At 34.0% G+C, this 16,856-nt stretch overlaps 2 protein-coding genes across 2 annotated transcripts; both read left to right on the top strand.

Annotated features, from left to right (window-relative positions):
* On the top strand, nucleotides 2,684-3,508 carry LOC105170857. Its single transcript, XM_011091779.1, has one exon. It carries the CDS (start codon nucleotides 2,684-2,686, stop codon nucleotides 3,506-3,508), a length of 825 nt encoding a protein of 274 aa, XP_011090081.1.
* On the top strand, nucleotides 9,807-16,316 carry LOC105170642 (methylsterol monooxygenase 2-2). Its single transcript, XM_011091495.2, has 7 exons — nucleotides 9,807-10,165; nucleotides 12,291-12,428; nucleotides 13,816-13,961; nucleotides 14,464-14,583; nucleotides 14,696-14,908; nucleotides 15,004-15,084; nucleotides 15,899-16,316. Exons 1-7 carry the CDS (start codon nucleotides 10,136-10,138, stop codon nucleotides 15,978-15,980), a joined length of 810 nt encoding a protein of 269 aa, XP_011089797.1. The 5' UTR covers nucleotides 9,807-10,135; the 3' UTR covers nucleotides 15,981-16,316.

Here is a 16,856-nt window from a genome sequence, read left to right as displayed (position 1 = left end):
TTGATCCCCAAATTATCACCACATTGACACAGTAGACATCACCAACTGTTTGAGGACCATATTTATGAGCGTAGACATCACATCTCGGGCATTGTGCATATTTATGAGTGTAGAAGGCCTGAATCCAACATTCATCTTGGGAATATTTTTTCTTTTCTTTTTTTTTTTTTTGGATTTTGGAAAGTCAAAATTGTCACTCGAATTTAGGGAACATGCTATTCCAAACAAAAACGTTTCTGCAAGAAAATTTCTCAGACCAAGTTATCTCAAAACAAAATTTCTCCACCAATCTGGCACCACATCATAAACAGCGGATGATGAACCACTTGCATGGGCCACACAAGAGGACAGCACATGAGCATCACCTGACGGCTAATGCCGATGAAGAAAAAAGCGAGAGCGGCTATCCATTGCCGTCAATGGTTGGTCGGCAAAATCAACTTGCCAGGGAAAATGAATCCCCCTTTTCTTGGAGCATCGCTCAGAGCAAGTCATCTGCCCCAAGAGTTGCCTCAATCTATTACCAGTTCTGCCTTAAATAACCACTCAGAGGTCGACACAACCATGCTACAGCCCGCTTTCCTTGTATCTCATCACAGGGCAGATACACCCTGGAAAGTTCAAATCCTTCAGCATTTGACTGCGCACGTCCAGTATTCAGGAAGCACAATCTCAACTAGAGTGTAGAATACAACATGCCCACCGGCATGCATGTTGGCGGTGTCGTCAGATGCCAATTACAACCTGCAGTTTATAGAAAATGAAGCAAAATAGGTACCGCATTCGATCTAAAACTCAGCAGAAAAAACTAAAAATGCCTTAAAATAGGGATGAAATAAGATCGAAAATAATATTTATCACTAAAAATAAAAATCAAATTTTATGCTAACAGCAGCCTGGCCACCCAGGACCTTGTGGCCCAGGCCTGCCGAGTATCTTGAAGTACAGCGGCAACATGGCATTCGCAATTCGCATGGCTTCTCGGTCTCCCAGTAATTCTTAGTCACACTCGATACATGATCAAAGTGTTTGCAAATGTTTATTTTAAGTGCTTATTATTCAAAATAAAGTGAAAAGTACGCTTTTCTTATATAACTTTTACTTTCGAATGAATTAAATTAAATTAATCTAAATCAAAAGTTATAAACACATTCCTATTAATTTTTGCAACTTATTACTAAAATTGTAAATATCAAGCCATTTTTCAAACACTCAAACGTCAAATTTTTTCACTTCTAACTTTTATTTGTAAACGATTCCTATTTTTTTTATGCTTAACTAAGAACTTTTTTTTATAATTTATTCACCATAAAAGTAAAAATTAATGTAAATACCCATAAATCAATCATGAAATGCACTTATAATTTTGAACGAAAAACTCAAATTAGAATTGCATAAAATTGAAATGACAAGAAAAATAAGGCTATCTTTTGGAATGAATAATACAAATTAACATGAAATTTTTCATCAACTCATCTCCCCAAATCAGCAATCTAGATCCAATCTAAATTAGCATATACTCTTTCCATCCATTTTTTCTTTTCTTTTCAAAATTCAAGTACTTCTATCATTCCACACACGACTGAGTCTATTACAACTGATCCACCTTGAATGTCACCAACCATAAGTGATTCCACAGCAGCCAACAATCAACCATGAATTAACAACTATGACCGATTCTGTTGAACTCAATCCAACATACATGTATAGATATAGATATAGACATACAAAGAACATCATGAGTTAAGATTCATCCTACTATCACAAGGTGTAGGATGATCCTAAGTTTACAAAGAAAGTGTCTATGTCTCTATACATGACTGTCTTTTCTAGAGTAATAAGGATTGAGACCCAACTGCCAGAAATATATTTGTCCTAATCTTCTGCTCTTTCCCAAGTTCTTGATTTCTTGCTTTTCTTTCAATCTTGTTTGGCGTGGGGGGCTGGCTACGAACTTCTCTATTTCCACTGGAAACACTTTCGTTTTGTATCTTTAGATTATTAACCCCATGCTTTTGGCTTTTGGCTTTTGCCTTTTGCCTTTTGCCAGCACATGTGATGTTTCAAGTGAAGATGTGACCCCTCCAACCATTCTATACACACATACACCTCACCTCTCACCTCTCTCTCTCCTCCCTGAATTTGCTCAGATCCCATAGATCCCTTTTGTTTTAGGAACTTGATATCATGATTATCAATATGATTATGATCATGACTTAAGACTTTTCTTGCTCATTTTATTCTTGCTTTTACAAGCTGCTTTTTTGATGACATGTAGAATTGTTTAAAAGGTAACATTTTTTATCTCTTTTCTTGTGTACACGTACAATCTCACAGGCAATAGCGTGTATCTGAGGCAATGTATACCTCATAAATAAGGTCTTTTCAAGAACTCTTTTAAGGGAAATTTTATTTGCTTTGGTGAGGAGGATGTGAAGTTGGAGGGGCAAAACTTGGTTTTGCTAGGTCTTTGCTTTTTCAAGCCAAACAGAGAACTACCATAGAGATCTCAAGAAAAAGAGGCTAGTCCTCTTCTCCTTATCTGCATTCCAACTTTACATCAATAGATATGTCTTTCTTGGTTAAATATCTGTGGAAATTTCCATCGGGGCTTTGAGTTTTGAGGATATTAAACTTATCCCAATGAGAGAATCTCAGAAGTGGGCTTAATTTCTATGCAAAGATGGGATCTTTCAGTGGTGTAGGCATTGGTTTGAGCTTTGTTTTCGGTTGCATATTGATGGGGCTTGTTGCAGAGGTCTACTATTTGCTGTGGTGGAAGAAGAGAATAGGCATTAGCAGTACTGGTAGTAGTAGTAGTAGTAGTAATAGTGAAGAAATTGAGGATTTCTCAGTCCTCCTCTGCTGGAAAAAGCTCACTTCTTTCCACACTACTTCAAGCAGCCAAGAACTCAGCAGCTGCTCAGTGAGAAATCCCCAAGAACAGCAAGACTTGGAGATGGGCTCGAGCAAGGATTTGGGGCCGAAAGGGTTTGGTGAAGAAGGGGTGGAAACGGAGTTGATGAGAACCCACAACCTCTGTGGGCCTCCAAGATTTCTCTTCACCATTAAAGAGGAAAGCAAAGAGGATTTGGAGTCTGAGGATGGGAAATCAAGAAAAGGGTCAAGAACAAGGAGTTTGAGCACTGACCTTGTCGGAACCCCCTTTCTTACCCCTTTGTCCTCACCAACAGTCAAGATTCCACACGCTCTGGACTCCTACAACAACCCTCTGTTTGAGTCTCTGTCGGAGGCGGAACTCAGCAGATTTAGATCTTCCCCACCTCCCAAGTTCAAGTTCTTGAAAGATGCTGAGGATAAGCTACTGAGGAGGTTGTTGGTGGAAGAAGCTGAGAAGAAAAGGGCTGGCTTTCAATTTCAAGAATCGAAAATGAGCTGTCAAGAAGAAGAGGAAAAAAGTGCTTCTTTTGTTTCTTTCATTAACAAGAACTTAGTGAGAGATTCATCAGCTTCACAGGTGCTTCCATTGGCGTCTTCTCCCCAGTGACTGGTGACGAATCATTTGTGCAGTAGAGGAATGTAATGTAATGGTTTTGAGTTTTTTTCCCCTTTTCTGATCATTCATTTGCAGTATATGTTTATTGATGTTACAGATATTCAAATCTGTTTTGATCACAAATTAATTGATCTGCACTTGTCCATATAAACGCTACTAATTCCTTATAAAGAAAAAAAAATTGATAAATTATATTGGCGTTGCAATGTTAAGTCTAATTACATAAATATTTTATTTTATTTATTTATTTTATTTTGGGTCAATTACAACATCCTCCATTAGATTTGGTATTATTACGAATAACTATCGTTGTTTGAAAAATTATAAATACCCCTAATTTTTGATAAAGTTATGCAACCCTTGTATGGAGGTATAAAATTATCAACTTTGCCCTTACTATATTTTTTTTTAAAATAAAAAATATCGAACTAGATGGATGAAAAATTTAAAAATTATAAAAAAATATTCACTTAATAAATAAATACAAATTTAATTTTTAATCCACAAGTGCATTTTGGTCACTTCACTATAAAAAATGAATAAAAACCTAACGGATGGAGTTAATTGTTAGACGGTCGTTAAAATCAAAGAGGTATTGGTAATTTTTCAAACAACGAGCGGGTATTCGTAATTATGACAAACTTTAAAAGAGGTCGTTGTAATTTACCTTTTTATTTTTTTGTAAAAGACAAGTTCATGTCATTAGGTTGTAATGATAATGTACATGGATAACCTCTAATCCACAAGAAACACCTTTGAGAGTGTATTTGTAATTTTATAAAAAATATGAGATATTTGTTAAACTTAATTTCAATGTGACGTCGATGTAATTTACTCATAAAATTCTCCAAAGAAAAGAAAGTAACACTACATTAAAATGCAATGCGACTCCCTAGTGTGAAAGAAAACGAACTTATGTTTTACACTTCAGGGACGCGCATTGTCATTTATTTAAAAAAAAAATTGAGATAATTTATGTCTATTGCTAATTTGATAGGGGGTAAAATGCAATTAATTCGAAGCCTGTTTTTGCTTTGGGCTTATCTTAAGCAATTTTGAGAAATTTATTCACCTAGTAAAATGTTAATAATTTTTATTTAAGTATTTAAAAAAAAAAGAAAAGAATATTAAAAAAAGGAAAAAAAAAATTATAGAAACGCAAAATTCCAAAGACATTTGATTGTGTAGAGAAAATAAGGAGCACATAACAACGAAAACTAATAATAGGGAGGAAGAAGGTAATGGATGTGGTGTAACACAAGTCTCATGCTTTTCTTGTACTTTACTCATTTTATTTAGAGTAAATTACATTTATTTATTTTTAAATTAGATTTTATTATATAAATATTTTTATTTTTATAAAATATAATTACACCCCGTGAGGTTGTCAATATAATTTATTTCGAAAAGTATTTGAGTTTATATTTTGGTTTTGAGAGTGTGTCGATTAAATTATAATTACGATTTTAAAAAATATATTTATAATTTTATAAAGAATACGGCGTATTTGTGTAATTAAATAATTCTTTGGTTCGGGAGATATGATTCTTTTCCAAATATTTTGCTTCAAATTTCATTCTTTTTCCAATCGTTTTAGGCAATTATTGTAAAATATCATAATAAATGAATGACCGTTAACAAAATATTAAGTTATAAGTGTGATATGCGGTATACAATACCATAAAAGAAATTGAAGTATGAAAGGTTAAACTGCACAACACCCCCATGTATTTTTCAAATTTAGCTAACAACTTCCTGTGTTAAAAAATTCTGTGTTTTATAAATATAGTAAAAAATTCCACCTCCGTTAGAAATTAATTGAAAGTGTGTGAAACGCGCCTATTGTGGGGGTTGACCTTATTTTTTGGCCTTTTTTGGGATTATGTTAAGTGTATAACGTCTATTTTGCCCCTTTTGCTTCATATTTCAATATATTTTAAAGTAATTTATTTATATTATTATTTTATTTAAATATACTTAATTAATTTATATTGTTTATTGTGTCCAAATATATTACAATAAATTATATTTATCTATGATATATATTAATTTAATATAAAAATAAATAAAAAGTATATAAATTTTTTAAAAAATAAAATTTTAAAACACAATACAAATTTAATATACTAAAGTTCACTTTTCAAATTAAAAATTTACATGCAATATAAAAGTCACTTATAACAATTATATATTATTAGCTCAATTAATTTTTTTTATTAATTTAAATATATTTTATTTATTTATAAATAATTAACTACATATCAAAATACTAAAAAATTAATATCATTTGTTTTAAATTATAATTGATATATCATATCTTTACATTTTTGCTAATTATCACTATAAAGAAATGCATTTATTATGACATAATAACTATAATAAAAGTATAAGTGATTACAAAATACTAATATAATTATACATGTGATTAACTCTTTACTAAAAATCGCCAAACCTGCTCCCATCCAACCCCATCTAATTAACTGCAAAGTGCAATTTTAATGATTGTCAAGTCGGATTTGGACTAAGTCTTTTAAAAACCACAAATATCAGATTGGGCCAAAAAAATATCTAAATTAGCTCATTCCACGCGGCACACACTCGAACACTCACTAAAATAGGTTGGTTTTGGTGATTGTTGGTCAGATTTCTCAGGTTCGAGTTGTTTGTGTCTGTCGTTTTACTTTTTCATCCCATTCGGCAAATGGGCTTTTCGCAAATATTAACAAAATATTAGACTTAGAAATGTTTATGTAAATAAATTCTTACTCAATTGATAAAATTTGCACATCACAATCAGAAGGATGAGTTGGAGTTTTACGGATATCGGTATATCGTCTACTTCTAAAATAATTTAAATGATATAATAAATTACATATTATAAAAATAATAATAAATACTTCTCAGAATGATCTAGCTAATTACGAATACGGACTCGATCATAAAAACCAAAGTATATTATAATCTTACTAAATTAAACTCTCAATATACAATCAAAATATTCAATTGCAAACCATAACATTAACACGAATTGGATTCGACAAGCCCTTCGGACATGCTAGCTTAGATTTGCTCTCCACTATAAAGCCACTTTTATTTTGGGTGATTATTTAGGATGTTTTATTTATTTTTGTTCAGTTTCTTCTGGGTCGGCTTTTAAGTCTAGATTCGGCACAAATTCTGATTGTTGTGCGATTTATATTAGGATTTCAAAGCCTGTGTTAAATATGTCAAAATGGCCCACCGAATTATGATTAAATTTTGACTTTTTTTTCAACATCCTCTCATTTCTGGCCTTGCTTTGAATTTAATTCCCCGACAATCGACTTGTATGAAGTGATACGACGTCACATCCTTTTTGAAAAAAACAAGCTTTGGCCTTGGTCACTTTTGCTGAGTTTCACTCAACCCAAATGCAGGTCGAAATTTGAAGGGGTTTCAAAAGTTTTTCAAGTGTGGAGGAAAGAAGCTTACCTAATGTAGGAGGAAAACGATGACTTGTGGGCAGAAAACATACACCAAAGTACAATGTATTGATCGTGATATGTTTGTCTTTTTTCAAGGATAAAACAGTCTTTCACTTGTACAATGTTTGATAGTAAACATGACATCCATTATAATCAATATGTAATCCATTGTGTAATATTATGCAGTAAACATAACACTAAGCAATCACCCAACTGGTTATCATAGCTGTAATCACTATTTAATAAATGCCGCCTTTATCATATCACAAAAAGTAAAGATGACCTAAATATTCTAAGTTTTATAGGCAAGTTTACTAATCATGATTTGACACGTGTAAAAATTGACAATAAATTCTCTCTCTAACTATTTGTCCGCAACCAATAAAATCTTACTAAATTGGTAGGTTGAGGGTTCACAACTAAAACGTTGAGAGTTTGAGTTCATGAATGTGGGTGTATGTCTACAGTAGTTTATTGTTGCTTTTGTAATCCTTTGAAACTATTTATTCATTCAAAATATTGATATATTGAACTAGTCTTTTAATTTGAATATATTGAATGATATAATGAATCGCATACTATAGAAAGAAAAAAAACCTAAACTCAAAATTTCACCACATCATATTGACGTCGTATGTAGGAAGCTGCTAAGAACCCTAGTCCTAGTTCCCTTGTCTAGAAGTCTACGCTCACCTTTTTTTTTTAAATTACAACAGGGGTCGGGAACACCTATTTGTGATCCCAGCACCCTCTCTTTGAAGGAAGAGATTGGTACCAACTAAGCCAATAAATTGACGACGTTTATGCTCCAATTCTCTTGGTTATAACGCGTAAAGCAACGACCATGGAAAAAATTAACCTAAATACAAAACGTACACTCTTCTTATTATAAAATCTAGAAATAACCTGCAAACTGGGATATTATTAATATCTTCGTCCATGCTACTGGAATTGACAAAGTTCTTTGAGGAATTCAAAGAACAAATAGTAAACTAGGTTACCAAAACATAAATTTTTGACACCGTTACCGACTAGTAACATTTTTTTTTAATAGAAAGAAAGATTTATATTATTGCAGAATAATATTCATTACAAAAAGGGAGGCGGTACTCCAGGTACATACAAAATGATGGTCTAAGGATAGAACATCCTTTGCAAAAGATGTGGCGAACAAAAAGATCTGCATAGGACTTCTATTTATATCTGCGGTTCGAGCAAAAATATCTGCAGCACAGCTAGCCTTCCTATAGCAAAAAATTGCTTAAACATCTCCAAAACCAGTCATCGGTTCCTTCCGATCCCTAAGCAAAGGGATGATTTATTGACTAGTAATATTTGTTGTGGTCAATTTCAGACAACACTAACACTCAATAAATGTCAATCAATATTTTCGTGGATGTTAGGCTTTGCTGGGATTTTGTCGTCGCGAAATAATAGCAAGTATTTATTGTTTGGAGAGTTAGTGAAATTCTTCTCTAGTTTTGAATAATAGCTCCAGCGGCCTCCTGATTGCAGAAGTTGATAGCCTAATTTTTTCCCCTTGCACCAAGGCAACTAAGAGGGTTTTTGGCTAATTTTATTTAAAATATGTTATAAATTCTTATATTTTATAATTTTTTAAACAATACAAGCCTTCGAGATATAAATGTAGTGATAAATAGGGATGAAAGACAAATCAAATTATTTGATGTTGGATTGATATTGATTAATGAAAATTCGTTGGAATTTACTTTGTTGAATTTAACAAATTAACTTGAATAAATTTTTTCATTAGATTAATATAAAAATAATAAAATATATTTAAAAAATATTGATTATTCGTGCTCGACTTATATTTGATTCGATTAAAGTTCGTTGAACTTGATTACATAATAATCAAAATCAAGTTCAAATGAAAATTTTCAAGCTCAATAATAATTAGAACAGTTATGAGCAATGACGTGTTTGGTTTGACTTTAATTGTTTACATCCCTAATGATGCGCATACAATTCCCTTTTTTTTTCTTTTGGGTAAACTACATTAACACCCCTTAAGGTCAGGTTTCAATTATACAGACACACTCTACACTTTGCAAAACTACAAGTACACCTCTTTGATATTGTAGTTGTAATTATACTAAACTCATATTCAGTAACGAAATTTTACACAGACACCTATTCGGTACATTATATTGTCACCCTTCAAGAAGTGTACTTGTAGTTTAAAAAGAAATGGTTAATCACACTTAAACCTCATCTAAAAATACGAAATTACACTGTTCCCAAAAAAATTTTAAAATTACACTTACACCCCTAAAAAATTTCACTGTTTGCACCGACCCTCTTATGGTTTGGATGAAAAATGCTAATATTAGCAAAAAAAATTAAATAAATTTTCAATTTTACCCATCATTTAACATGAGCATGTAATAGGAGGGGAATGTAAAGATGTTAACCTCACTCCATATATAGATTTTATATTTATCCCTTTATAAGTATAAAAATATACATGACAATATTACATGAGGAGTAAAATTAAACATTTATGTAATTCTTTTTGTTAATGTCACTATTTTTTATCCAAATTATAACGGAAGGAGGTCATGTGTAATAAAGAACTTTTGAAGAGGCAATAAATATAATTTTTCAAATTTTTTTGAAAAAAAGTAATATATTTTAAAAAAATATAAACGTATAATTAACTAAAAATATGAAATATTTATATAATTAAATTGAAATTAAGAGAATGTGGATATAATTTAGGGTGTGGGGTTGTGGTAATTATATTTGTAGGCATGGCTAGGTGCGTAGCTCTGGTGGTGCTTGGCAAAATGGCATCCGCGCACTTCCCTGATGCCTGATATTTGATGGAGCGCATTAGTTTGCTACGTGTATGTATCGGCAGCACATCTCATATCGTAGTCGTAAAAATCAAAATAAATATATATGTATTAAATAAGCGGCGGGCACGCAGATATGCAGATGCAAAGCGCTGAGATTCCATCGTGGCCCGTGACAGCCTGTCCCTTCTTCTCACTTCTTCCTTAGTTTGCTCCTCCAAAACATCACACTACACACATTCGCCTACACACATTCGCTACTCTCTCTCTCTCTGTCTCTGTTATTTCTCTTCTCCATTTGTCTGGGAAGATCAAGTCGAAACATCTCGGTTCTGATGGCGTCTATCGTGGAGTCTGGTTGGAGGGTAATAAAGCTTAATTGTCTGTTTTTATTTTTTGTGCCCTAGATTTGATGTCATTGTGTCTTGAATTTAATTAATTCTGCTGGATCCCTAATGTTTATTTGTTGATCTGTTTAGACTTGGTGGTTGTGGTGTCCGCATTTGTCCAATGCATTGTGAGTTGTTGGTCGTATCTGTTGTTTTTCTTTGTTGCGTTCCTTCATTTTTTTGGGATTTTGCTCGGTTTTCTTGGAGGAGAGATTCGTGATGGTGAATGACGTCGGGGCCTGAATAGTTTTGATGTTATGTGAATAATGTAGATGATTCTTCAGATGAGCAGGTTTTACCTGGACTGTTACTAGATTGTTTTGGCACGTGACCTTTTTTGTCTGCATGATGGTAAAAGACTTATTTTACTGTCTGTTTGGGTAATTAAAATAAAAAGTAGTGGGTGGCTGGATCAGTGTTTCTAGCTTAAAGATATTGAAGAAGTTGGAAAAGGAAAAAGGCATTTCGATGTTGGATCAAGATTTCGGTGATCGCTGCCGTTTAGTCTGGCTCTATGCTGATGATATTAGGACAATGGTGGATAAGGCTTGTGGAATTCAGACACTCGAGTTGCTGAAACTTCCATTTTGACATGTCGTGCAAGTTTGCTAAAGAGCAAATAATAAGGGGCCCAGTGGCGTGTCTTCGTGGAAATAAGATTGAAGAAAATCTCCTGTCATGAAAAAAGATTGTAACTTTATTATTGATATAATGAACCTGAATAATCTTACATTGCCATCAAGTAGAATCCCAAAGGCCCAAGCAAATGCTTAGTCATTGCGCTTTTACTAATTAAAAGTTGAATAAATTGTGCTTTGTGATCTGTTGACCTGGATGAACAAACAATCGGCTAATAATAGGATGCCGTAACTAATTATCAAGGAGCAAAAAAGAAAACAAAGCCATGTTTGAGCATACAACCTTAACAAACCCATCTCCTTTCTCATCTAGGCTGGGCAGCCAAAAAATCCTATTTTGTCAACTCTGCATCATGAAGGGCTCTATTCATTGTTTGGCACAATACTTTGGACCTTGCTTTAGTTCCCTACCCTATGATTTTGGGTATATATTTCTGTAGATTTGATCATTTGTGTTGATAGGATCACTATCCACAAATGGTGCATTAGGTAGTTTCCTTTTTCAGAATGCTGAGAGCATCTTTGTCATTCACCCATTACTCGTCTTTTTTCAGCATGTTCAAGTATTCTTGACACAGTCACATCGTGGACATGTGAAATGCCCTTTAGTTGCCTACTTCTCTTTTGGGCTTCTGCTGTTCGAGTTAGAAACTATCACATGATTTACTAATTGGCAAGTTTTTTAAGATAAATAATTAGACCCACTGAAAATTTTTAACTATTTGATATCTTATTTGGTTCTTTATTATTGCTATAGTTCTGGGGAGACTTCAATTGATTGCTACATTTGGCTCGTCTTGGAGTTCATTGAACTTGTTTTCTGGAGTACCTTAAGTATATCCAAAGCCATATTAAGAGGTTTCTGTGGGCAATTCCATTTGAACTTTCCTGTGTTCCAGTCACTTAATGAATGAATTTCCTTCAACATCTGCTGATAGAATGTCCTTAACATCAATGTTTTAAAGCAGGTCAAGCTGGCTATTTGATATAGAGATTTTGGAGAAAACTAGTTTCGTTTGAAGAAGACTTTCATTTTCTCTTCTGATATGGGCTTCCAGTAATAAATCAGTTCAGGACCATGTCCTATAATGTTTACCATCTTGTGCTTATCTCTGGAAAAAAGAAAGAAAAAACATTCTTTGTAACTTAACTATTAAATACAATAGTCTTTTCCATATAGGATTTGTATTTCTGCTGATCATCACTGTTCAGCAGAAAAATACAAGGCAGGGGTTTTATGTTTGACACCCTGTATTGATAACGACTCAACACTTTTTCTTGGAGTTTGAATATATATCCTTATCCTTTGGAAAGGGATCTTAACTTTCAGATTCCTAGCTTCTTCAAGTCTTTGGCAAATATTGATCTGCTCGTACATTCTTTTTGTATTTGTTAAACTTTTTCGTACTCCTAATTTGCTTCTTATTGGAATTTTAACATTCTGCAACTTTTTGTTGTTGCAGTATCTCATAACCCATTTTAGTGACTTTCAACTGGCATGTCTCGGAAGCTTCTTTATTCATGAGAGTATCTTCTTTTTGTCGGGACTTCCATTCATATTTTTGGAAAGGGCAGGATGGCTGAGCAAGTACAAAATTCAGGTACAATCAAGAAACTTTCTATTGCACTGTGCTTCCTGGAAACTGATTGTCTCTCTGCCCCTTCCGCTGATACTAGTTCTCATTTAGAATAATGACATGTTATAAGGCTTCGTTTTGACCTGGTTTTTCTAGTATGGACAGTCTCATAGTCCTGAAAACAAGACAGCAAATAATGAACTGAGAAATGTTCTAGTCACCTGTCATATCGTTGCTTTTAAGCATTTTCCTACATTTTGTTTTATTATGTTACTTTTGCATCTTTTGGATTTACTACACAACTGAGGTTCATGGAGGAAACATCAAGTGACATGCTAAGGATCTTCTTTCCTCATTCTAAAATATGACCACATTACCGTATTTATCTTGACTTTAAGTTCTCATTAGGAACTTTCCATTAAAAAGAAATATGGGATTTACCTACTCGGTCAGACTTGAATTCCTTCGATCATTTCAGTTTCAGAAGCTCACTAACTAAAGAAAAATGCAAAAGAGTTTTCTTATGAGTGGTTATACTGTGTCTGCCAATAATATTATTTTAATTATTCTAGCTTTAGGCACTTAAGTTCCACTGTATTTTTGTTGCTTTCCGACTTGCTATAAAGTCACAGATGCTTTCTGCTGAAAGGAAAGGTTGAAAGTCTGAAACTTAACATTTAATTTCAGGAAAAGTTTAAGTTCATATCCTTGATCTTGACTCTTGACTCTTGACAATTGGTGCTCTTCCATTTTCTTAGTCGTTGCTCCTATATTCCTGTGTTTTCATAATTTCTACTCTGCACAGTGGAAATGAAATGATGAGGAAGTGAAACTTCTACTGAAAGGAGTAGTTGAAACTTGAATGACTGTAACTTAAGATTTAATGTCAGTAAAAGTTTAACATGTTCATATCCTTGATCTTTACTCTTGACAATAAGTGCTCTTCCATATTTTCATAGTCTTTGCTCCCAGATTCGTGTGTTCTCATGATTTCTACTCTAACTAGCTCAGTACAATGGAAATGAAAAGTGAGGAAAGGATGCAACTTTGCGCATGGTGAGAGAGGGGGAAGGACTGGAGGAGAAGAAGAGATAAAGGATGGGTAGAGAGAAGAGGTAGAGTTAAACTATAGGGAATGATTCTTTAAAGAATTATAGAATTTGTGGAACTGAGTGAACGATGACTAAAAGATGAATTTTCCAATATTATTCACTATCTTATGAGTGGAAAAGCATAATTAGGTGTGTTCTTTGGGGACTTCTTTATAATATCTGTCTTCCACTTACTTTCAGGTCGTATTAGGTAACACTATTTTCAAGCATTTACAGTTTTCCCTTTCTTTTGTTCGATTTACCTGATCATATGGATATAACACATGCATATGATAATGGATTTTTCTCTGTTGGTGAAGACTAAAAACAACACAGCTGCTGCTCAAGAGAAATGTATCACTCGGCTATTGCTTTATCATGTTTGTGTCAATCTACCAGTTATGATCGTGTCATATCCTGTCTTCAGATTCATGGGCATGCGAAGTACTCTCCCATTGCCGTCCTGGTATATTCAGGTTCTTTATATACTAAAGCTTGAGTTTACGAGACTGACACTGTTTATCGTATGGCTATCTGGCTGCCAAATTATGTCCCTACAATTGATTTTCTTGACAATTAGATTGTTAAGGTACATTTACATTATCAGTACCCACAAAAGTTTAAAGTCTACAGCATTATTGTTGCTTACCTTAAAGAGGAAACAAGAGAGCATGGTTAATTAATTCTCTGGTTGGTTTGGTAATCTAAAACCTCAATATTTTAGTAGGAACCCATTGACACATAGGATTGCATTGTAGGGAGGTTTCATTGCAGTGATCAGTCAGAATGGATTTCTTCGAACCATTTGATACTAACAAAGCAGTCTCTAAATAGTACATAACAGTAATGTGGAAGTAAAGTCTGTATGGGTTTTCTCCATTTTTCCAGCTTATTGTACAATGCCTCTTGAGCTGAACAGGACTCTTACCTGCTGTTTATCGAGATCATCATGGACTTTTGTTCTGCAGGAAAGTAGTCTCAACTCAGATTTTATTCTACTTTGTCCTGGAGGATTTCGTGTTCTACTGGGGACACAGGATTTTACATACAAAATGGCTTTATAAGCATGTCCACAGTGTCCATCACGAGTGAGTAACCAATCTGCATTAGCTTCAATAACTACTCTGGTTCAGTGGCTGTAAAAGATATCTCAATCTTTTGCCTTAAAAGTGTTTATCAGAATGCTTGATGTGTGTGCAGATATGCAACACCATTTGGATTGACCTCTGAATATGCCCACCCTGCTGAGATTTTATTTCTTGGATTCGCTACAATAGTTGGCCCTGCCATCACTGGGCCCCATCTGATAACGCTGTGGTTGTGGATGGTTCTTAGAGTCCTTGAAACTGTTGAGGCACATTGTGGATATCATTTCCCCTGGAGTCTCTCAAACTTCTTGCCTTTATATGGGGGGTCAGCTCTCTTGTATCTTTTACTCTTCAGTGTTATGAGGTTTTTGCTGTAACCAAATCACCTTCATGTCTCTAATGTTTTCTATCTATTGCCAGTGCTGATTTTCATGATTATCATCATCGCCTGCTGTACACAAAAAGTGGCAACTATTCATCAACTTTTGTTTACATGGACTGGTGAGATTTTTAATACTCTGCTTTCTGATATGCATTTTTCAAATTTCTTTCAGACGTGGATTGCTTTGTCAAACTTTTTGGTAAATTGAGGAATGCGGAAAATTGTTTACTACCTTTTCTTGTGGCTGCAATGTCTATGATGCTTGTGCATTAAGCAGAAGAAATAATTTTAAAATCCTTGTACCCTCATTTCTCAAGTAACCATAGAAATATAAGGCCACTACCAGGAAAGCTCACTCATTAAGTTTTACTGAGGTGATCTTGCTTCTGCATTTGAACCTTAAACTCTTGCTTCCTGTGGATGCTTGGCATGATTGGGTGCTACATACTGCAGTTTGGAAGCCTATTGAATTTAATACCAGAAAAATGTGCAGCTGAAGTAAATTCAGAAAACACTATTGACATACTAATATGTTTATCGTTCTATTTCTATGCTTCTTGTCGATTTAAGATCATTGTGGTTCGTGTAACCTCAACTTACTGTGATTTTACTGAACCGAAGCCATTGAACCCTTCAACCCTATGTTAGTCAAGTCACATGTTTTCATTGGCTGAGTTGCAGTAATTTTGCACTCATACATGAACTCTTGTAAAATCTTGTACTCTAGTGAATGGGGGCAAATGTCTTGCTTTTGGTTTACGATGCACGTCTCCCCAGTAGTAGAAGTTGTAGTAGAAGTCCCAGTATGTTGAACTTTGATGTACCATTCAATTCTGAAAATTTTCGCATTCCATATCTTGCCTCAGTAGATTATATAACTTCTAATATCATAGTAATCCTTCTATTGCTTTTGACTTCATTACATTTTCCCAGGATATTTGGCACTGATAAGGGTTATAGAAAATTGAAGGCCCTGAAGAGTGACGGAGACGAGGTGGCTCTGAAAGAAATGTAGAAGTAAGAAGGAGAGCAGCGTTGGCTGCTTGTTAACAGAATAGGTTCATGATGTTGGATCATCATTTTGAATGGTCTAATATGGTTCCTCAGCACTTGTGTGCAATTGCATTTAGTGTCCAATTGCTGTTGTGATCAACATTTTGTGTTGTGTGGAACTAGTTCATGTCTTGTTGTGGATTTTTTGTCCTGCATGAATGCATTTCCACCTTTATTCACTTTATCTTGCTGTCATTACTCAGACCGAATACCTTAGCTGAAGTTCCAATAATTGATATATGTAGTCACCTGCCATGATATTCAATTCTTGAAGGGAAATCAGAGTAAATACTTCCAATCATTTAAGCAGAATCCATCGTTTTTTGCAATTTTGCGTTGGTTGTGGTATATCAATGTTGGAGACATTGCAGTTGCGGATCCACTTTTGGTTCTGATCTTGCTCCATTCATGTCCATATATGGTAGACATAGATTTACTAGCCGTGGTGGCATATACTTTTTGATTACGTGTTTAATTTTTACAAATTTCAAAACATTCCTTATTTTTTTGGAGGGAAACGAAAATGAAGTTGACTGCAGAACAATTAAAGAAAAAAAAATCCGAAATAAGGGGAAAAAAAGGACATTGTAAGTTCCAGTGGAGTTTAGGTGTTCATACATGGCTAAGTTTGAAGGTATTTGGCTAAATTTATTTGAAGTATATTGTAAGAAGCTTTGAATAGTTTAAAAGTTGACTGAAATCCCCTCCCAGTCAATCCTTTGAAAAATAACCCAAATTGTTATTATAATATCCTTATGCCTCGTTTAGTTTATTAGATGGGATCAATGTGAAGTTAATTAATGCATTGATTAAATATTGGATTGATGAGAATAAGGAT

The sequence above is a fragment of the Sesamum indicum genome, linkage group LG9, assembly GCF_000512975.1.
Source record: "Sesamum indicum cultivar Zhongzhi No. 13 linkage group LG9, S_indicum_v1.0, whole genome shotgun sequence".
Classification (NCBI taxonomy): domain Eukaryota; kingdom Viridiplantae; phylum Streptophyta; class Magnoliopsida; order Lamiales; family Pedaliaceae; genus Sesamum; species Sesamum indicum.
The sequence above is the reverse complement of the archived record's forward strand: the minus strand, read 5'-3'. Positions and strand labels throughout refer to the sequence as shown.